Here is a 19,764-nt window from a genome sequence, read left to right as displayed (position 1 = left end):
ATAGTTTTAATTCCCACCCATCCTTATTTTCTACCTGCAGAAGAAATATAAATGTGCTGATCATTTTGTCTGCTGATCTTTTCTGGAAAATGATCTCATCTTCAACCGCAGCAACAAGTAACTATTTACATAGGATAGCATAGTTTGATCTACGGTAAATGTGAAAAATGTTTTTATAGAAGAAAGTAATTTCTCTGTTTTGGTTTATGTGGCTATTCTTTTAAAACCACTTTACAATGAAGTTTAGTCACTGTATGTGGTTAGATGAGACTGAAATAATTTTGTGTTGCCTTTCAAGTGGTACAGTACAAAATAGAAGCATTACCACTTGGTTCTGTGGAATTGCAAAATTTTTTACTCGGAGAACATGACAAAATTTAAAACAAAAATTAGTCACTATCCTCCAAGAACAAGCTGATTTGAGGTGCACCACAAATTTAGTTTTTCAATTGTTTAACTGCTGTGGGCCCCTTTTGAGAATATAAATAGCTTTTTTGCTTGCTTGTTTATCTTTGAAACCTGCATCATATCACTTCAGTCCAATTACTGCCATTTAGCAACTACCATAAGCACAATTTATTTTTCCATTGCTTCTTTGAAGCTTCCCCCCAACCCGAAAAGTGGCACACAGGCTTATATTCACAGTACTATGGTCTACAGTTGAATCACTCTGCACTAGGGTGGTATCTTCCAGGAGTTAATTCTCTTTCAAATTTATCCCCATCCTTCAGACTTGATCACCATGACAGGTGATGACTAACATGAGGAAGTAATGAAAAGGGGATGGATGGATGGATAGATGGATGGATGGATGGATGGATGGTATGTGGTCATCAGTTGCTTCCATATTCTGAAATGTCACAGCAATGATGTGGCAAGATGATAGCTCTACATTTTCTGGCTCAACCTAAGCTAGGCTTAGGAATCAATAAACTGTGATCCCAGATGTTTCTGTGATACCCCAAAACAGTCAATGGCTGAAATCAAAGTAAAATAAGACACAAAAACACAGACTATTGCTCATCGTCTCAACTGAAGTTCTGAATCACAAACCAGGAGCAAGAGTTAACCGAGTCCCTTCATATTAGATGTGCTTGCTGAAATGAAATGCACGCAGACTTCCGGTCGGCACCAGCGCTTAATGGCGGCTCTCTCTCTGATCTCCGGGGAGAGGGCTGCTCCACGAGTTCGGGTCTGACCGCTACGGCGAAGCGGGGACCCCTAAAATCACAGGCGCGGAAGCCTGTGAACAAGGAGACTCGGTGGGCACCATTTGCGCCCCCCTTTACTGCAAAAGAGCCTTTTTAAAGGCTCCGGAGGAGCATCGGGGGATCACGCGGTGCTGAGAGTCGCTACCCAGCCCGTGGAGTGAAGCCGCGTCGCCATAGGCGGAGAGCGCCGATTCCTTCCTGAAATTTGGACTGAAACTGAGCACCCGTGAGTAGGATTGGAAACCTTATTGGAATTATAAACAAAAACCTTTAAAATTTGGCTGAAATCGGGGACGGTAAATAAAGGAAGTCTGCCTCCCCCGGACTGCATGATTGCTAAAGCAACGGAACTAGGAAGCTGCAATTGAGAAGTTATTGTGAACTTTTTGAGTGGGCTAACCCTAACACTGAAGTTAAATTCCCCCCTCTGTAAGCAGGAACGGGGGGGGGGGGGGAGAAGAAGGAGAAAAGGTAACCTGCATGAGGGAAATTTAAAGAACAATTTCCTGCAGTCTCTGACTCTTGGAATGGACTGCCTGGGTGAAGCACTTTGACAGGGAACTGTCAGATAAGACTTGCTGTAAAGTGGGGACTTTATTGGATACAATTCTTGAGATTCTGCAGAAATAACATTGTTGCAACTAAAAGACTGATAGATTTTTTTTTAGAAACTTTTCCTCTGAGGGCTTTTGGACTTTTTGTTTCTCTTGCTCATTGGATATATTGATGCTCCCTCTAGAGCAGTGTTTCCCAACCTTGTGCCTCCAGATGTTTTTGGCCTACAACTCCCATCATCCCTGACCACTGGTCTTGCTAGCTAGGGATGATGGGAGTTGTAGGCCAAAAACATCTGGAGGCACAAGGTTGGGAAACACTGCTCTAGAGGGCTGAAGGCAACAGTTGCAACATAGACTGTTAAAAACAAAGTCACTGGATTTTTCCATTGAAAACCTGTTCCTGTGGGAACCACCTGTAGATGAGATAGCAACAAGATCCAAAGCTAAAGCTGCACAAAAGAAAAGGGGCTCTCTATCAGGACTATTGCCAACAGGCGCAGCTGGACAGGAAAAAGGAATATCTGCATTCATGGATTCAGTGACACAGGCACTGCTTAAAATAAATGAATCTTTAGAAAATCTGACTAAGCAGAGTACGGAAAATACTAAACAATTGACAGAACTTACAGCAAAATTAGATCTAAACACCAAAAGCATCACATCTAATACAGAGACCATAAATAAATTGGTGCAAGAAAACGCTACTATCAGGAAAATTGCAGAAGAAGCTAAATTTACTGCAGAATCCACACAGGGAAACTTAGTACCGGTTTGTAAGAAGCTTGACCAACATGAGGCGACCTTGTCTTTGTGGGAAATGCAGCGTAAGGAGAAGAATTTGAGACTTAGACTTGTTCCAGAGAGTGATTGTGGATAAATTAAATTGTTTCAAGAAGTGGCAGAAAGATATATCTAAATTTGTCTGGCAGGGCAAAAAGCCCAGAATAAAGTTTAAGATACTTACTGACGCAAAAGAAAGAGGGGGTTTTGCCCTGCCGGACTTAAGACTGTATTATGAAGCAGCAGCTTTCTGCTGGTTGAAAGATTGGCTACTACTTGAAAATGCAGACATTCTGGATTTGGAAGGTTTTAACAATATGTTCGGTTGGCATGCATATATCTGGTATGACAAGGTTAAAGTGCACAAGGGTTTTAAAAACCATATTGTCAGGAAAGCACTATATAATGTTTGGATTCGGTATAAGGATTTGTTGGAAAACAAAACGCCCAGGTGGCTATCACCAATGGAGGCTAAAGAGGTGAAGAAACTTAATATGAGAACTAATTGGCCAAAATATTTTGAGATCTTAGAACTAGAAAGTGGTGAATTTAAATTACAGAGCTTTGAGAAGATAAAGTCCAAGGTACGAGATTGGCTCCATTATTTTCAAATAATGGAGGCCTTTAAACAAGACAGGAAAATTGGATTCCAGGTGGAAAAATCGAAATTAGAAACTGAATTGCTAGAACCCAATACGAAGAATTTATCAAGGATGTATAACTTGCTGTTGAAGTGGAATACAATTGATGAGACAGTAAAATCAGCCATGATTAGATGGGCACAGGACTTAGGTCATGACATTATGTTTGCTGACTGGGAACAGTTGTGGACCACAGGTATTAAATTTACGGCTTGTAATGCCTTAAGAGAAAACATTATGAAAATGATTTACAGGTGGTACATGACCCCAGCCAAGCTCGCGAAGATTTACCATTTGCCCAATAATAAATGCTGGAAATGTAATGAGACCGAAGGTACCTTTTTCCACCTTTGGTGGACCTGCCCAAAGATCAAGGCCTTCTGGGAACTGATTTATAATGAAATTAAGAAAGTACTTAAATGTACTTTTCATAAGAAACCAGAGGCATTTCCTTTGGGTATGGTCGGCCAATTGGTGTCGAGGAGGGATAAGATCTTTTTTATGTACGCCACAACGGCAGCAAGGATTCTTCTAGCAAAGTATTGGAAGACACAAGAGTTACCCACGCTGGAAGAGTGGCAGGCTATGGGATTGGCAGAAATGACCGGCAGAATCTGTGACCAAGAGAAAGAGACTGTGGAGGAAGATTGGAAGAAGTTTAAAGCATATCTTAAAAATTGCTATAAAATTGAGGAGTGTTAAAGTGTTAAGGGAAAGGAAGATGTATAATTACAGCTATATATCTTTTGATTCAAAGGGTAATTGAAAGGAGAATAAGTTAAACTATAATTGGCTAAAAGGGTTGCTGAAAAATTTTGAAACTAGGATGCAAAAAGGGGAAGGTACGGGGAAGTCCGAGAAAAGAGGCTTATGAAAATGAGGTTAAGAAAGCAAAATGTATGTATGTGTCTATGTTTGTTGTTGTTTGCATTGTTTGGTGTTGTTTTGTTGTTAAAATTGGAAAATTAATTAAAAAATTTATTTAAAAAAATGAAATGAAATGCACGCAAAACAGGTAGATTCAGATGGACAACAGCAAGAACATCAAACCAAAGTCAGTAACTAAGCTTTTTCTTTCTTTTGGTTCAGTAGTAAACTAAAACTGATGGGAGGTTCTGTCAGGTCCAGTCTCCATGACACATTTACAAAATATGGAGGCCACAGGAAACAGCTTCTGCATTGTGGCCACAGAAGACTAGCTATATGGAACACTTCCATCATGTAGAGTTTCTATACCAGTGGGCAACCATGGAATGGCTAACAATGGCATGGGAACTTTCTAGACGACAGGGGCAATCCATGCAGCGAATCACTTTCTATACTGAAATTCTTCCAGTAGTTTTCACATGACAAGCATAACATGAGGAAAGGCCCTTAAAGTCTGAGCAGGAAACAAAACTCATCTATTGGGCTTTTTCCCAAGTAAAAATATTTGACTATTAGCATACTAGATTGACTTCCACAATCTAAGACCAGATCTCAGTTGGCGCATGTTAGAGGTGCAAAAAAGAAACTGCGGACAACTAGGAGCTCTTTCTTTCTCTTTTGACCTTGGAGTAAATGACCACCAACTATGAATACTTATGCTGGTTATAAACTCATCTGATCAGACTCTGCTGCTTTTACTGCAGTTTGCTTTGGCTGTAGAATGACTGAGCCTATTGCTTTCCATAAAGTTTGCAAACTACTTGAGTGGCTTCTGGAGGCAGATTTGATTGCATAGTTGTCTTGAGAATATTATTAGTTGCCAAGTTACATTGTTGTTATATCTTTATTTACAGTTTTATAGTATTTCATAGCATTTTGACAGCCTTGAGCTTGGGAAAGACAGCATATAAACATTTTAAATAAATAAAATAAAAGTAAAACCAGCATGGCCAAAAAACCATGGATGCACAGACCCCTTTGTACCAGCCTTGATGATTACTTAAAGAACTGAGTGAAAACAAATCACATTGGAGCAAACTGGAGTCAAGACTGTTGATTCAGCTTATCCCACTGTAACATATTCAGAAACCTTTAATGTCATTTATATGCCCAAAGTAATGTCGCAACTTTATTGAGTAGCTCTTGCTTGGATATTTTAAATATATGATGCTTGAAATTCTGTTCTAAGGAAGCACAAAAATCACACTCTATTTTTACTATCCACTCCCTTCTAATAAGAACAGCTCAACACGTCCTGAATCCTCATGACATTTATCTACTGAAATCCTGCATGTGTTTATGAAAAGTGTCTGCCTTCCTTACTTGAGGCTGCTGAGTGGCAGTTGGTTTCTGAGGAGATGGTACAGGTGTTTTAGACAACATTTGGTTCATTCTGCTTACAACCAGCTCAGTAATAAGCTGTTTGTCTTCAACCTGATGCTCACCAATCAAAGGCATTGCACAATCCATAACCTAGAAGAAACAAAAGCTGATTAGGCAGTGAAACATCATTTTAGTAATTTTTTTATGCTGTGTTACAGACCATTATTGTTATCCATATTGTGCTGTGGATGACTGTAAATAAATCGAGTATTTCCATATATGCTGTGAGCCACCCAGAGTGGGTGGGGAAACCCAGCCAGATGGGCAGGGTATTATTATTATTATTATTATTATTATTACAAAATTCTCTATGTCCAAATCTCAGTTTTGTTCATCAGGAAAGTTGGGCAGATTTGTGGAAGGCACTCATTTTTTCTTTTGTAACATGGGAAGGAAACTAAGCCAAAGTATAATTTTAAAAAGTATCTTGCAAGAAAAACTGGATGGGTGATTTCAACTGGTCCTTGGGAGAATATGCGGTATGGCTCCTTGATGTGGTATGGTTGTGATTATGATGTGGCATCAGACAACGTCTGTCCTTGACTATGTGGACACACTGAACACTGAGAAATATCCAGCAACAGCACCTGCTCTTTTTATGTGCGGCTATGTGGGGCATTAGAAACGGCCACATCCTCACAACTTCTGCTCCCCAGCCAAAGAGAACATTATTTATTTAATAAAGCGAAAGTACTGGGTAGGGGAGTGGACACAGAATGCTTACTGGAATATGTATTGGTTTCAAGACCTATGGCCCTGGGGGTTGAAGATGTCATAGAGAAACTGGATCAGAAGAACAGTTCCAGATCTCATCAGTAACTGGCCCGGGCTGTTACAGTCCAGCTTGGTGTGCATCAAGCACAATGTCCCAGGAACAGTTACAGAACAGTGGATGAGCAATAGTGTTATGTAAAGGAGTATGTACAGAAGTGTGTGTTTTAGAGCTCAAGTTCAGAATTATGACATTTCTCCACCATCCCAATATTCTTCTGACCTCAGCAGAACTACCCTATGTGTTTAAAGAAAAGATCAAGACACTGTTATAAATTTCAGCAGACCAGCAATTATCTATAATGATCCTGCCCGGCTTTTACAGGCTAAAATTTCCACATCTCCTTCTGAGGATAGTAAGATAATAATTCCTCCAACTTAATAAATCCCTAATAACAAAATGAACTACTTACTTGTGTTTATAATTGATTTTTTTAATGGTGAACAAATGGGCAAGAGGTATCAGCTGTTCTGATCACCGTTATTATTTTTGCTATTGCTGCCCCACAACTACTCTTGAGTTATCCATGCCAACAAAAGCTTTGATGCCAAACAATAAAGCTAGGATTATGTAACTAGTCTGCAAGCAAGTTTAATGGTTTCTAAAATTATCATTTGAACAGTCAAGTATTATCTTCTATACCTCATTTGGATATAATTGCAGCTTCAAGGTTTCTATAAAACATTCCCCGGAAGAAAAAGTTTATTTTTGTTGTAGTTTTCATTAGAAGTTTATTATTAAAGTTCATCTGAAAGAATGACACCTGAACTGGTTTGTTTTTATCTTTATAGCTTGGGACCCCGCATACCTACCTTTACGAAATTATTAGAATAGATTCAGATTATTATTTTTCTCTCACTTTTTAAAAGAGCCATAAATCATAATACAAGGGAGATTTAAGCATGGGTTTAGGTGAACCTAATTTGGCAAGAGATTATGGCCACTGGACAATTGGATGGAATCATTTGGGTCTAGTGTAATAATATGTTACACCCCCCTCCGTATAAATGATATATAACAAAATATCAACCTAAAATGTTGATGTGTGTTCTTTTAAAGAAACAGTCTTAGCTGCTAATTTGTGTTGTTTTTGAAACCATATTAAGTTGTTTTTGTACTGCTTTTAAATCTACTTATGGTAGTTTTTATTGCATGCTTGTAAATTGCCTTGAGACTTGTGTAAAAGATAGTTTGCAAAATAATAATAATAAGCCTGAAGCTGCAATCTTGTACACAAATACTTGAGGGTAAGCCTTGGAAGAAAGTATGACTGAACCTCATTGAGTTCACTTTTGAGTAGACAAATAAAGAAATGCACTGTAAAAGTACAAAAATAAATTCTGGGCAGACAGAAAGGGTTAAGTAACAAGTCATAAGATTAGGAGACCAGAACCAGAAAAAGAAATGAAGGGGACAACAGCACATGCTGTTAGCCTGCAAATGGAAAAACATGCTGAATCCCGCTACAGCAAACAATTCACATGGCTTGAGATGATGGGAACTGGTGTCCAGTAACATCTAGAGCACCACAGATTCCTTATCCCTTATCTACACTGGTCTCTCTCTTAACCAGAGTTTACATGGTGAAATTTAAAAACCTACTCAACAATGTTGTTGCAGAGAAAAAGTGATTTTAAGATGGAGCCTACTGTTTATGGGAATGAACCCCATGCAAAGTAGGTCATTGACCAATTGTGTAGATTAAGGAACCCACCAACCAAAGTCAGGAGTGAGTCAGGATACTGGCCCTTATCCAACCCACCACCAAGTCTAGGCATAGAGAGGCTTGCACAGCTTCTCTTAATTCATGCATTATAGAGAAATAAAGCTGGGTATTACCAGCAAACTGAGTTTGCTGATGATACCTCACCAAAAACTCCCAATGACCACTTCCAGTGGCTTCATGTAGATGTTAAATAGCAGTAGGGACAGGATTGTATCCTGAGACACCCCACTCCATGATACCCAGGGGCTCTGAGACAATAGTCCAATGCTATACAATGAAACCAATCCTGGAGAGAGAACTGGAGGGAGAACAGTGCTCCTGTTTCCCATTTCACAGAGCTGGTAAAGGAAGATATCATGGTCAATGACATTAAAAGCTGTTGAGAGATCAAGTACGGTAATAATAATACGGTCTTGATCAGGGTGACCAAGGTTCATTCAGTCCAACCCATAACAAAGCCTGAACCCTGACTGTGATGAGCCTTAAGTTTATGTAAATCACATTAATAAAATAAAAGCTAGCAACATGCTGCTGATGGAATATGCCTTTCCTGACCTTTTGTTCCTAAGAGTTGGGAGAGCCTTGGGAATGGCGTGCAGCATTGGGAGGAGACCTGTGAAAATCTACTCATGTGAGTAAAGTGTCCTTCTGCTTCTACTAGAAACCTTTGGACCCAAGCCAAAGTCTGCATCCTTGGGCAGATGGACTTACCAAACTTCAAAATCATCCTGTTTGCTAAGTAATCCAAAGTGGTGTGTGGTTTACATGAATTAAAGAACATTTGTTTATCCCACAAATTATCAGGGACAGACATTCGACTGTTCAGGAGCATACAATAGTATGTTTTATCTAATTATAATGCAGGATAATTTTTTAAAGGGGGGGAGAGGAAGAATTTTACTGTATCCTTATTTTTCCTTTTTATATAAAGATGTATTTTGGGGCGATTTCTCTTGGGAAAAGGTGGACTATAAATCTTGCACTAAAGCAGTAGAGGTGTGTTCACTTAAATGGAAAGCAGAAGGATTAGGGAAATACAATGCAAGTATTTTGATCCTATTCAGAAGCAAGCTTACACCACATCATAAAACAGTTGTGCCTTCCCACAAGCAGTGCCATTTACTGCAATATGCAAAAAAAGGCAAGTGTAATCTTTAGGAGCAGAGGTTTTCCTTAACATCTTACAGCAACAACAACAAAAGTGTTGGCAGAGGAAAAGCATATACCACACCTCAAAAATATAATCCTTCCCATCCTTGCCATGAACTGCTTTGACAGCACATATGTCCAAACCTCCAAACATCTCTGAACAGCTGTCAATCCAGAGCTTGTACCTGGAATGTGAAAAGAAGCTCACTTTAGCCAAAAGCATGATCTTGTCACAATAGTGTTCTAGCTATATTAGTTTGAATTTAGATTGTAACCGTGCCTTGGTGCTAATACAAATCATCACCACATTAGCTCTTATATAACCTTCTCCAAATATTTCTGATGATCAAATTGCTCATTAAGGGAGATTGTTGCATAAGTGAACCAGATCTGAGACATCTGATATTTTGTGCTTCTGAGTTGCCCTCACCCTGGCAACTTTACTTATCCTAATGCCCTCAGTTCAGCGTCAGGCTTTCTTTTAATGGGACTGTAACATAAAGCATTATATTCCGAACCATAAAAGTACAACATGTGCAAACAGCAAAGCATGGTCATTTCTAACATATCAGCACATGAAGCCGTAATTAGCACTGACTGAAGGTCCCTGGTGCATGTACATGCGGTCAAACAGGCCTTTGCCACTGTGTAACATGGTAAGCAGCCTGAAAATTGGCTGTGATGCTAAACCTGCTTGATTGGAAGTCAGACTTACCCAAACCAACGCGATGTGCTTTGAATTGAATACCCTTAAAGGACAAACAAAGAAGTGTCCTCCAGATGTTGTTGGACAATTGCTTTCATCAGACTTAGTCAACATGGCCAATGGTCAAGGATTATGGGAACGGTTGTTCAACAACATCTGCAGAGCACCACACTGGTCATCCTGCTATCTATTGTTGTTACTAATTAAAATCTGTTCCAGTAGAATGGTTTCTCTTTAAATAAAAAAGCTAGGCACAGACATTTGCAAAAATGGTCTGAACTATTATTGATGAAATCTTGTGGAATGAAAGGAGTGGCTTATTTCTCGTATGACTTCATTTCTGAAGTTGTTTCTTGGATGCATGTCAAATTCAACATCTGTAGAAGTGCTGACCGTCATAATTGGCTTTATTTGTTTATAAGCCATTCTTGCTGTAAAGTGCTATAGTCTCTTGAATCTAGGAGAAGTGTTGTTTCTTTTAATGGTAAATCTGGAGAAAAACCAAACCAAACAAAGGAACCTTATTTTGAAAGGCTATTCCTATGAAACCAAAGAAACACTCAGAAGATCTTATTGAAGTCAGTTTTCATATACAATGCATAAAGCTGAAAAAACAGCCACATATGGAAACAAATATTAAGAACGGAAGGCTTGCCTTGAGCCTAAAGGCTGCTCAGTAAAAACATGTATGCATAGTGTTGTTGTTTTTAGGAGTCAGGCAATCTAATGCAGATCCAAAGCATACAATTTCTAACATACACCAAAGGGGCCACTTCCAATTTTTGCCACTTTGGCAAAAGGGTACTTCTCCTTTGTTCTCACACTCTACGGCCAAACTACAGTTTATAATTGTCCTGGTGGTGGTGGAAAGCAGCTGGTGGGCGGCGGGAATGAAGCTGAGAGAAGAAACGGCTGGGGAGAACGGGATTCAACAGCCTCTTCTCCTGAATTTCAGATATATATATATATATGGAAACTATTCCATACATCATCTTTGTAACATCTAGTTTGGCCCTCTGAAAGGGGTAGGAATAAATTGGTCAACATTTCCCATAATAAACCTTCAAGATGTGGAATTATAATCTTCTCACTTTACTGTTTTCTGGAAGCTATGTCTTATTGCCTTTTTCCACCTTTCAGGATATGATATGCATCTCACTTATGTTTGTCATCTCAACAATTGCAATTGACTGGGTTATAGCTTACAAGCTCAGATATGAAATTTTAAAGCTTGCTTTATTAAAGTCATGCATGAAAACTCTTGTTTTTGGCCTTGGAGCATAGAACACCTACTGTTATAAGCTGTTAACATGAACTAGCTGTTCTAAATGTTTGGGTTTCTTTTTTCAAAGCTGATAATCTAGTATCTTGAAGTCCTGAAACATTGTGACCTGAATAGGATCCCCCCCCCAAGAGCTTAACAATGGGCTGCACGGACAGCAGAATTTTCAACCCTCTCTGCAGAAGATCTCAAAAGGCACACTTATGTGCACATAGCTTATACACATGAATGTCAGGAAGGCTAGCAGGACACATGAAGTTGAGACTCGTTCCATTACCCTCTTTCTCCACTCATGCACTATATGTGTAGAGAATGACTGAAGAGGGCCAAGGTGAATGGAGTGGGGGGAAACATTAACATTATTGATATCAAGTTGATGTTGATTTTAAACAGTTTATCAGTGTTTAAAAAAAGAATTTTTCAGTGTTTTCCATGCAAGTAAGAATATAAATAGCAATGGAAAGCAAAAGCTGAAAGAGAAGGATAGAAGCTCTTGGATAATAAATTCTCAGATAATCTATTAAAGGGCTAGTTTTTCCCTTAAATGTCTGCTCTCCATCCACTCAAACTTTGAGCAGATGCAACGTTAGCAAAAGTATGCTGGTGCTGCACATACAACAACCACAACACTTCTAATAATTTCAGCTGTATTCCTATTATTATTATTATTATTATTATTATTATTATTATTATTCCAATTAGGTACATCCATGATTTCTTATTGCATCAAGACGCATCTACCTATCTGACATGGCAATTTGTTCCAACATTGCAGATCCAGTGTTTGTCTTCCAGTTTCCAGATATTGAAGTCCTCCTGTGGAGAAATATAAATGTTTTAGCAAGCAGCACATCAACCTCTTTGTTCTTATCATTAGCTTATTAATTGCTAACTTTTGGGTGTTTTTTTAAAAAAGAAATAGCATGCCAAGGAATTTTCAAAAAGATTAAAATGAAACAAACATTATATTCAACTACCTCCCCAAATAAATAAATAAATGCATTTAAATCTGATGTGTACAGGAAAGAAGACACTCATGAAAATAAATGTTATTTGTGTTCTGAACCAACCCATAGCTATGTTTCCTGACTCAGATAAGTTATATTTTCAAAAAAGAATAAAATTATGAATTTGAACTTAGTACAGCTGTGCTAAAAGTGAGAACTTCTCTGCTGTATGCAGAATAGTAACATGGGCTTGACCCATAATTTGTGTTCTGTAACAATAATTATTTGACTTTATACAGAGGTTTACTATTCATCATCACACTGTGAGGTCTGAATCTATAGAACAGATTATAATTTAGAACAGTGTGTTTTTTCCGTATTAATGCATAAATTTATGCCTTTAGTATATTGGTTTTGGAGAAAGAAATGGTAATATGAGAAAATCCAACATGAGTGCAATTTTGTTCCTACTGTGTTTGTTTCCTTTTCACCCCATGGTGTTTCCTTGAAACAGCGATGCATTTATATTCATATCCATATGTAGGAATCTCTAAACATTTGCAGGAGTTGTGGTATTTGGATTGACTCCATACTATATCCTAGTTATCTGATAACTGGCATATAATAAGTCACTTATAATGCGAGTTCTCTACCTACTACAACATAACACCACGGAAGATTACAACAGTAGATATTTAGATAGTAGATTTAAAACTCTAAAATAGCTTATATTTCCTGTGGCGGCTCTTCGATATTCTGTGCTTGTGTTAAAAGCACACTCACAAATGAAAACCAGCTGTGGAATATCAAGCTATTGACTAAATATATCTGAACATGTGAAGCGTAATAAAAGTTTCATGCTGATTTAGAGTCAATGGACCAAGTTAATTTTTAACTCTGATTAAACTGTGAAAGTCAAAGGAAATTGTCTCTAAGGGCTCATCCTCACTGCTGCTTGCCCCATGCTTAGAAAGCACAGGTCCAAGAGATTTTCCACTTGTCCCATGCTTCTGAGGCATTTCTGATTCAGCAATAAAGATTGGGTTTCCCTGGGGGGAAGTGGAAGTGTGGACGAACCCTCAGTTTGTAATATTCGGCTAGACACCCCCCTTCCCTTGATAAATTATAACTGAAAATAATGTACAAGTATGAAATGGAAAAACTAACTACACAACAACTTCTCACAAAATATGTTTAAATCTACCATTGTATTGGAGGCCATGGTTTGTGAACAGTGACAATATTGCTGTAGAACTTGAACAATTTCAACAGTGGGTATATTGTTCAGAAAAAAACATTATATGGTCCTAAGAACCATCATTTTTTAATCACTATATAGTATTATTGGCTCTTGATCCATTTCTGAGCACAATTGAAAGTGCTGGTATTAACCTTAAAAATCCCACACAGCTTAGACATTGGCAGCTAAAGGGCAACCTATTCCCACATGAGTTCTTCTGAACTTCTGAGAGCATCTTCAGAGGTCCTTCTATACGTACCCTTGCGTTTTGAGGAGAGGTCAGTTGCACCCAATCCCTGGAACGTTTCCAATAAAATGGCAATGATTGTTATGTCTTTTGTTGCTATTCTTGATTATTAACCTGGACTGAATCTCCCTGCTTCACTTGCAACTCACACAAAATCCCAAAGCTACATTTACACAAGCCATACTGGCCTGATTTGCGTATCATGATAAACCAAATGATGGCCGTATGCCATAAGCCCGGGCTCTGTGCAAGCGAATCACAAACATTTTGCTCCTATGCTGCTGTGCTGAGGTATGCCAGATTTTGGCTTAAGTGCGACATCCGAGACCAGGCTTATGGTTTAACTCTCCAGAGAAATCTCAAGCTCTAACAAAGGTTTGTGCTCTCGTTTACGTATTGTGGTTTGTTCAGGAGATCTAAACCATGGCTCCAGGTTCAGATGTCATGCTAAGTCAAAGCATGTCTTACTGCAATGCAGCAGATGATTGACCAGAGAGGGACAAAGTAGCCATGATCTCCTTTACAGGAGCCTGCATGTCCACATCAAGCCATGGTCTGGCTTACTGTAACATGAGAACCGACAACTGTGTTCCACATCTGCTGCATAATATTATAAGGATAAGACATGGAGGCTGATATAATTAAAATTTAGCAGCAGGGCTGTAGATTTTCAGGGCACTTATTAGTGGAGGAGAAATTCTTATCAATGTTCTTAATGCTTTTGTATCTAGCTACTCTTACAAGGATCCATAGCTAGGAAATTCTTCGCTTCCCACGGCTTCCTACTTGCTCCTCTTTGTGTTTGGACAGGGTGAGTGAGCTTCTTCCTCCCTATTTCAACGAAACATTCTAAAACATGTTGCAAAAATAACATGGATGTCTAAAATGATCACTATGAATGGTAGTGGAATCGAAAAGTGAGACGAACGACATTTACTGATGTGCATCAAAGCTGCGCTACAGAAGAAGGATGAGGCGAGTCAAGTGCAGCTGGGCTAACAGACATGACAGAACTATTCAATGCACTTAGGAACTTGCTGAAATGAAAACAAGCAATAAAACAGAAATGGGAAACAAACTGAATAATGTAGTCATTGCGGCTAAGACAACGAATACAATAAAAGCATTGAGAACTGAATTGACTGCCTGCACTAAACAGACCGTGGAAATAGAGCATGTGATTTATTCCACAACATGTTACTATAATAATAGAAAGAGACTGTAAAGTGTGGAATGAAATGAAATGGTAGGGTCCAAATGGAATGACAGTAATGGGTACACACTCAAGATCATTTAATGTAGGTTAGTTACTCCTTCAGTATCCTTTAACAACTCTCTCAAGGTCTATGTACAATAAAGAGCTTGTTCCCAGGTTCACAGGAAATATAATCTTTATGACGCTGCTTCATTTTCAATTGTACTGCTACAGGAAACAGGCCCATCTAAACATACACATTAGCCTTGTAGCCCCTGCCTTGCCATATAAATTCTCAGGGGCAGCAGAGAGGTTCCAATATATGCAGTTCACTGCATCTACAGGAGTTTTGAGGACAAGGAAATTACCCTGATCCAGCCACCGGCAGGGAGGATAACTTGCTAGATCCCATCATAACTCTCTCAGATTTCCTGGGCAGAAAAGCCAATTTGGACAAAATTCAGCAACAAACCAAAATGGGACATCTTCCGGGTTTGACCCAACTATGGCAGCGACTGTGGCCCCTCCGGATGTTGTTGGACTTAAAACTCCATTAGCCTCAGTTCCATGGTCAATGGTCAACGATGATGAAGAAGAAGAAGAAGAAGAGTTTGGATTTGATATCCCGCCTTTCACTCCCTTTAAGGAGTCTCAAAGCGGCTAACATTCTCCTTTCCCTTCCTCCCCCACAACAAACACTCTGTGAGGTGAGTGGGGCTGAGAGACTTCAAGGAAGTGTGACTGGCCCAAGGTCACCCAGCAGCTGCATGTGGAGGAGCGGAGACGCGAATCCGGTTACCCAGGATTACGAGACTACCGCTCTTAACCACTACACCACACTGGCTCTGAAGGGAGCTGTAGTCCAGAAACATCTCAAGAACCACAGGTTTCCCATGGATCAATTTTTGTATCTATATTCTCTCACAATAATAAGATTTCTGAAGGAAGCTTTTCTGAAAATCTGAGTTTCTATAAGAAAAGCATGGTGTTTCGTAAATGAATCTGGCTATGGAAAAGTGGGCAGAGCAAGGAGAGGCAGGACACGTGGGTGAAGTCTCCGGTAAGGGCTAAGCCTTGCTTAGACTGTTGCTACTCCCCTGATTTTTCTTAATATGACTTGACTGTTGCAATTTTCATTGGTAATGTGTGATAAAGAATGTTATATACTGGAATATCTGCCTCCATTCTTGACTACAAGATGGTCTGCCCCACTCCCTTGTCTCAGAAGATCTCCTAAGTGGGAGCTTCTGTTGGCAACTGGCAACTGCCAGCTAGGGAAGATTTGCCTTTCTCGAGAGCTGAGCAAGTTCCTGTTAATTGGCATCATTCTCTTGCCTTGTTAGTCCTGAGTGGGCTCTGCCCTCTGTTAGGCAGTGGCCAAAGTGTGTCACCATGGAAGACCAAAGATGAGAGTAGGAAATGCTGCCTGCATAAACCTGACACTATATCAACGTCAGGTTATTTCTGTTCCTGAAACTATTCCTGGATGTACCGTATATAGTATAGTGAGATTCTTTTGCAAGCCGTTCTAACAACTTTTTGGGGCTGGGAAAAGGGACATAATATTCTAAATAATTCAGTAGCTACCTAAATTTAACTAAAGGTTAAAGGCTAAAGAAAGGTGTTTCCCCCCCTGATTGGCCCTGGCAACTTCCTGAAGAGGACCTAACCTTTTGCTGCCTGCTCTACTCTTACGCAGACCCTGACCAACAAAAGTACAGGCATCCCCCCACTTACATACAGGCTACGTTCCAGAACCTCCACACATAAGTGAAATTGTGTCCCGCCTGTCCCGAGCTTCCCTGCTTCCCTGAAGGGAGCCAGTGCGCCTGACGATAGCAGCTGGCCATGGAGGGCGAGGGCTGAGAAGGATGCCCAGCGGAACCGCTGCCAGATGGGGTGTGTGGATGCACAGTGGAGGCGGGGGAAGGCATCTCCCGCCTGGCTGGTTAACTGAAAGCCGCCTTTTCTCGCTCAGGCAGCATCCCCGAGCGAGGGAAGACCAGTCCATTTATTTATTTATATTTCACGGTAGCCTGTGCAAATGTTGTTGCACAAAAATGGGTTGTTTGTAAGTGGGGGTGGGGTGACACCTAAAAGGCTAATGATATTTGTTATGGTGTTGTCACATAACCTGCAACCCTTACATTACCCTTTTTAAACATGCATATATATATATGACAACTGAGAATCACTTATCATGCCTCTGATGAAATGGGCTTTCATCATGTCCTAATAAAATCTGTTTCCTTTCGTCCTGAGTATTATTTTAATGATTATTTAATAACGCATATACCATCTAGTGCCGAAATAGGTTTCCAAACGTTCTACAAGTATATAAACAGGTTACAAGCAGCCATAATTAAAATACTCAATAAAACAATCCCATTAAAACACAGAGTAATGAAAGCTGGAGACTTGGGCCGGGAGATCAAGGGAATGCCTGTGTAAACAGGTGTGTCTTCAAAAGCCAGCAGAATGCCAATGGGGACAGCCCTTCTCCTATTACAGCAGGGAGTGCATTCTATAACACCAGTACCATCAGTGGGAAAACCCACTTTTGTGTCATCACAAGCCAATAACAACTAGGCACTTATTGATAGGTATTCAGTAGAGAAACTTATAAAACGCCTACAAACCACGTGCTTGGAAATTGCTTCTATACTGGCTAAAGACAATGGACTGAATTTATGAGTTATGTTTCCTAAATCACTTGGCAGTGGGTCATTTTGTAAAAATATATTATGTAACATCACCTTACACAAAGTAGAGAATTAGACACATTGCCTTTGGATTAACAAGGAGTTCTGCATAGTCTTGCAGAGTTTTTCATCAACAGCCTGGTTCAGTGTCAATCTAACTTCTTACATATTTGGTTTGCCTTATGGCAAGTAATTTGAGAATTATACATTATAATTTTCAGAACAGATAACTGTTCTGAGTAACCTTTCAATGTGATTCATAGATAATAATTTGCTTGTCTGTTCGCAAGGAAAAAAATCTTGAAAAGAGAGTTGTCCCCCCCCCCTTTAGGATTTTGTGGTTATTTTGAAATATGGAAAATAACTCTAGGGCAATTTCCAGTGGATGTTTCTTCAAGCTATCCCTGTCTTTTTAATTTATTGTGCAGAATCCCTCTGTTTTGTTTTTATGTTCTACTGCACATCACTTTAACAGATAAATTATTCTAATCTGAATTTCTCAATTTCTTAATATCCTTTTTTTTAAGAATCCCCATTTTTTTACTCACTGATTCACAGTATTACTGATGCACTGTAGATTCCACACTGGGATAATGGTGAACTTTCATGCAAGGCCATAAAGTCTGGTTGTTACCTGCTTTACAGCTGATGGAACTGAAAATGAAAAAACAACAGAATGTTTGCTCACATGTATGCTTTGTAGTTGTTGCCTATCTTTTGGATCCTGATGTCGTATTTGGAGTCTATGTAGGGTTCAGTAGTGGCATAGGTCTGAGTGAGTGCTACGACACTGGCTATATCCTGAAAATCATAGTGGTTGTCTACCTTGACCTGTTATTAGCCATAGATTTATAGCATGGGGAGACAAAAAGAATAAGATTAGAACTGTTAGGTTTACTTTACAGAAAACTCTACTTCTTGAACTTACTTAACAAGTTTATATTATTTTTTGTTAAACATTTTCCCTTAAACTTAGTGAAATCTAACATGCAAATGTACAAAACATATCAAAATTCAGTCCCCACCCGCCATATTTATTCCCAGGACAGAAAATGATGTTTGGAAAATGCCCAGATTCCAGTGGATTCCTTGAAATCAGTTCTGTATATTGCTGTTCATTGTCGCCCGCTCAACCCCAACCTTAAATGGTGTCCCTGCAAAGCAAGCATCTTTATATGAGGGACAACCACACTTTTATATAACAAGGAAATAAGTTGAGATAGAGAATGACATCACTGAACATCCCTACTTATTATTGATTTATTGATTTATATAAATATCTACAACACATTTTCCCTCTAATATGTCTTTATGCAGACAATTAATTTCTAGCAATGCTTTATTGTAATTCTGACCCAGCAGTATCAATGAAGGGTACAGAAGCACATGTTTACAGACAATCTGAAAATACAATAAAAAATTAGGACCTTTCTGTAAGGAAACAAATGGTGGCATTTAGGACAGTTGGCAATGTTTCAAATTCAAGAATAAAATATTTTAAAAACAGAGGAATGGTATGAAAGTAGATTGATTCAAAGAATTATATTATCTTCTTACATCTAAAATTTACATATACAATTTTACATATAAAATATTGACTTCTCCAGCTTACTTTCCCTTCAACAATAGAATACAATGAAGTCTTTCACTATGCACTTTAGTAAATCTCAGCATAGAAGAGATGAGATTTCAAATTCTTTTGTGGAAGATGTTTGGCTATAGACTTGAAAACGGAACAAAAGCAAATGTAAAATGCTTGTTCTTCACTAAATATTAAAAGCTTAGGTTTAGAAGGTTGTTTAATCAGTATAGTACACTATCTTAGTTCATCAGAGTATATTCTAATCCAATTAAGTGAGAGAGCTTGGATTTCACTAAATCAGTTAGCTTCTCTTTAAAAGGTTCAACAGACTAGTGCCAAGATCTTTTGTCACTTGTGACGCCACCTCCCATAGTAAATACTTCACTCTGAGGGATGTGTACATATTTGATTGAAGAAGTTGGCCTTTAGAATGGAAAATGCTGAGTAGATAGTGAACGCCAGATGTAAAAATATGATACTGAAAAGTCAGGCTGTGTGGGAGTGGGTGACTAATAAAACGAAGAGAGTAGCTCGTGTACTATTTTTAGGGCTTATAATACTCAAATAATAGATTTTACAAAATCAGAAACTTCTCCATCTTTGATTAAAACCTGAGCCAAAAAAGAATTATTGTCCAAGTCCTTTATCACCCACCCACTTCAATCCCAAATACCTGCCTTTCTTTTCATTTAAACCACCTGAATAGTATGTCTAGCA

The 19,764-nt window shown here is 38.9% G+C and overlaps 1 protein-coding gene across 1 annotated transcript in view; it reads right to left on the bottom strand.

Moving 5' to 3' along the window:
* The window catches only part of SYN2 (synapsin II), a 148,990-nt gene that overhangs the window by 17,406 nt on the left and 111,820 nt on the right, over nucleotides 1-19,764 (bottom strand). Inside the window, exons 7-10 of the mRNA XM_083726815.1 lie at nucleotides 18,154-18,296; nucleotides 11,876-11,950; nucleotides 9,229-9,331; nucleotides 5,440-5,589 (exon numbers count right to left, since the gene is read on the bottom strand). Of these exons, the coding sequence (XP_083582941.1) occupies nucleotides 5,440-5,589; nucleotides 9,229-9,331; nucleotides 11,876-11,950; nucleotides 18,154-18,296 (471 nt within the window). The remainder of the gene's footprint in view (nucleotides 1-5,439; nucleotides 5,590-9,228; nucleotides 9,332-11,875; nucleotides 11,951-18,153; nucleotides 18,297-19,764) is intronic.

This window comes from Podarcis gaigeae, assembly GCF_964106915.1.
Source record: "Podarcis gaigeae genome assembly, chromosome: 2".
Classification (NCBI taxonomy): domain Eukaryota; kingdom Metazoa; phylum Chordata; class Lepidosauria; order Squamata; family Lacertidae; genus Podarcis; species Podarcis gaigeae.
Note: the sequence above shows the minus strand (reverse complement) of the source record. Positions and strands in the feature narration are given on the sequence as shown.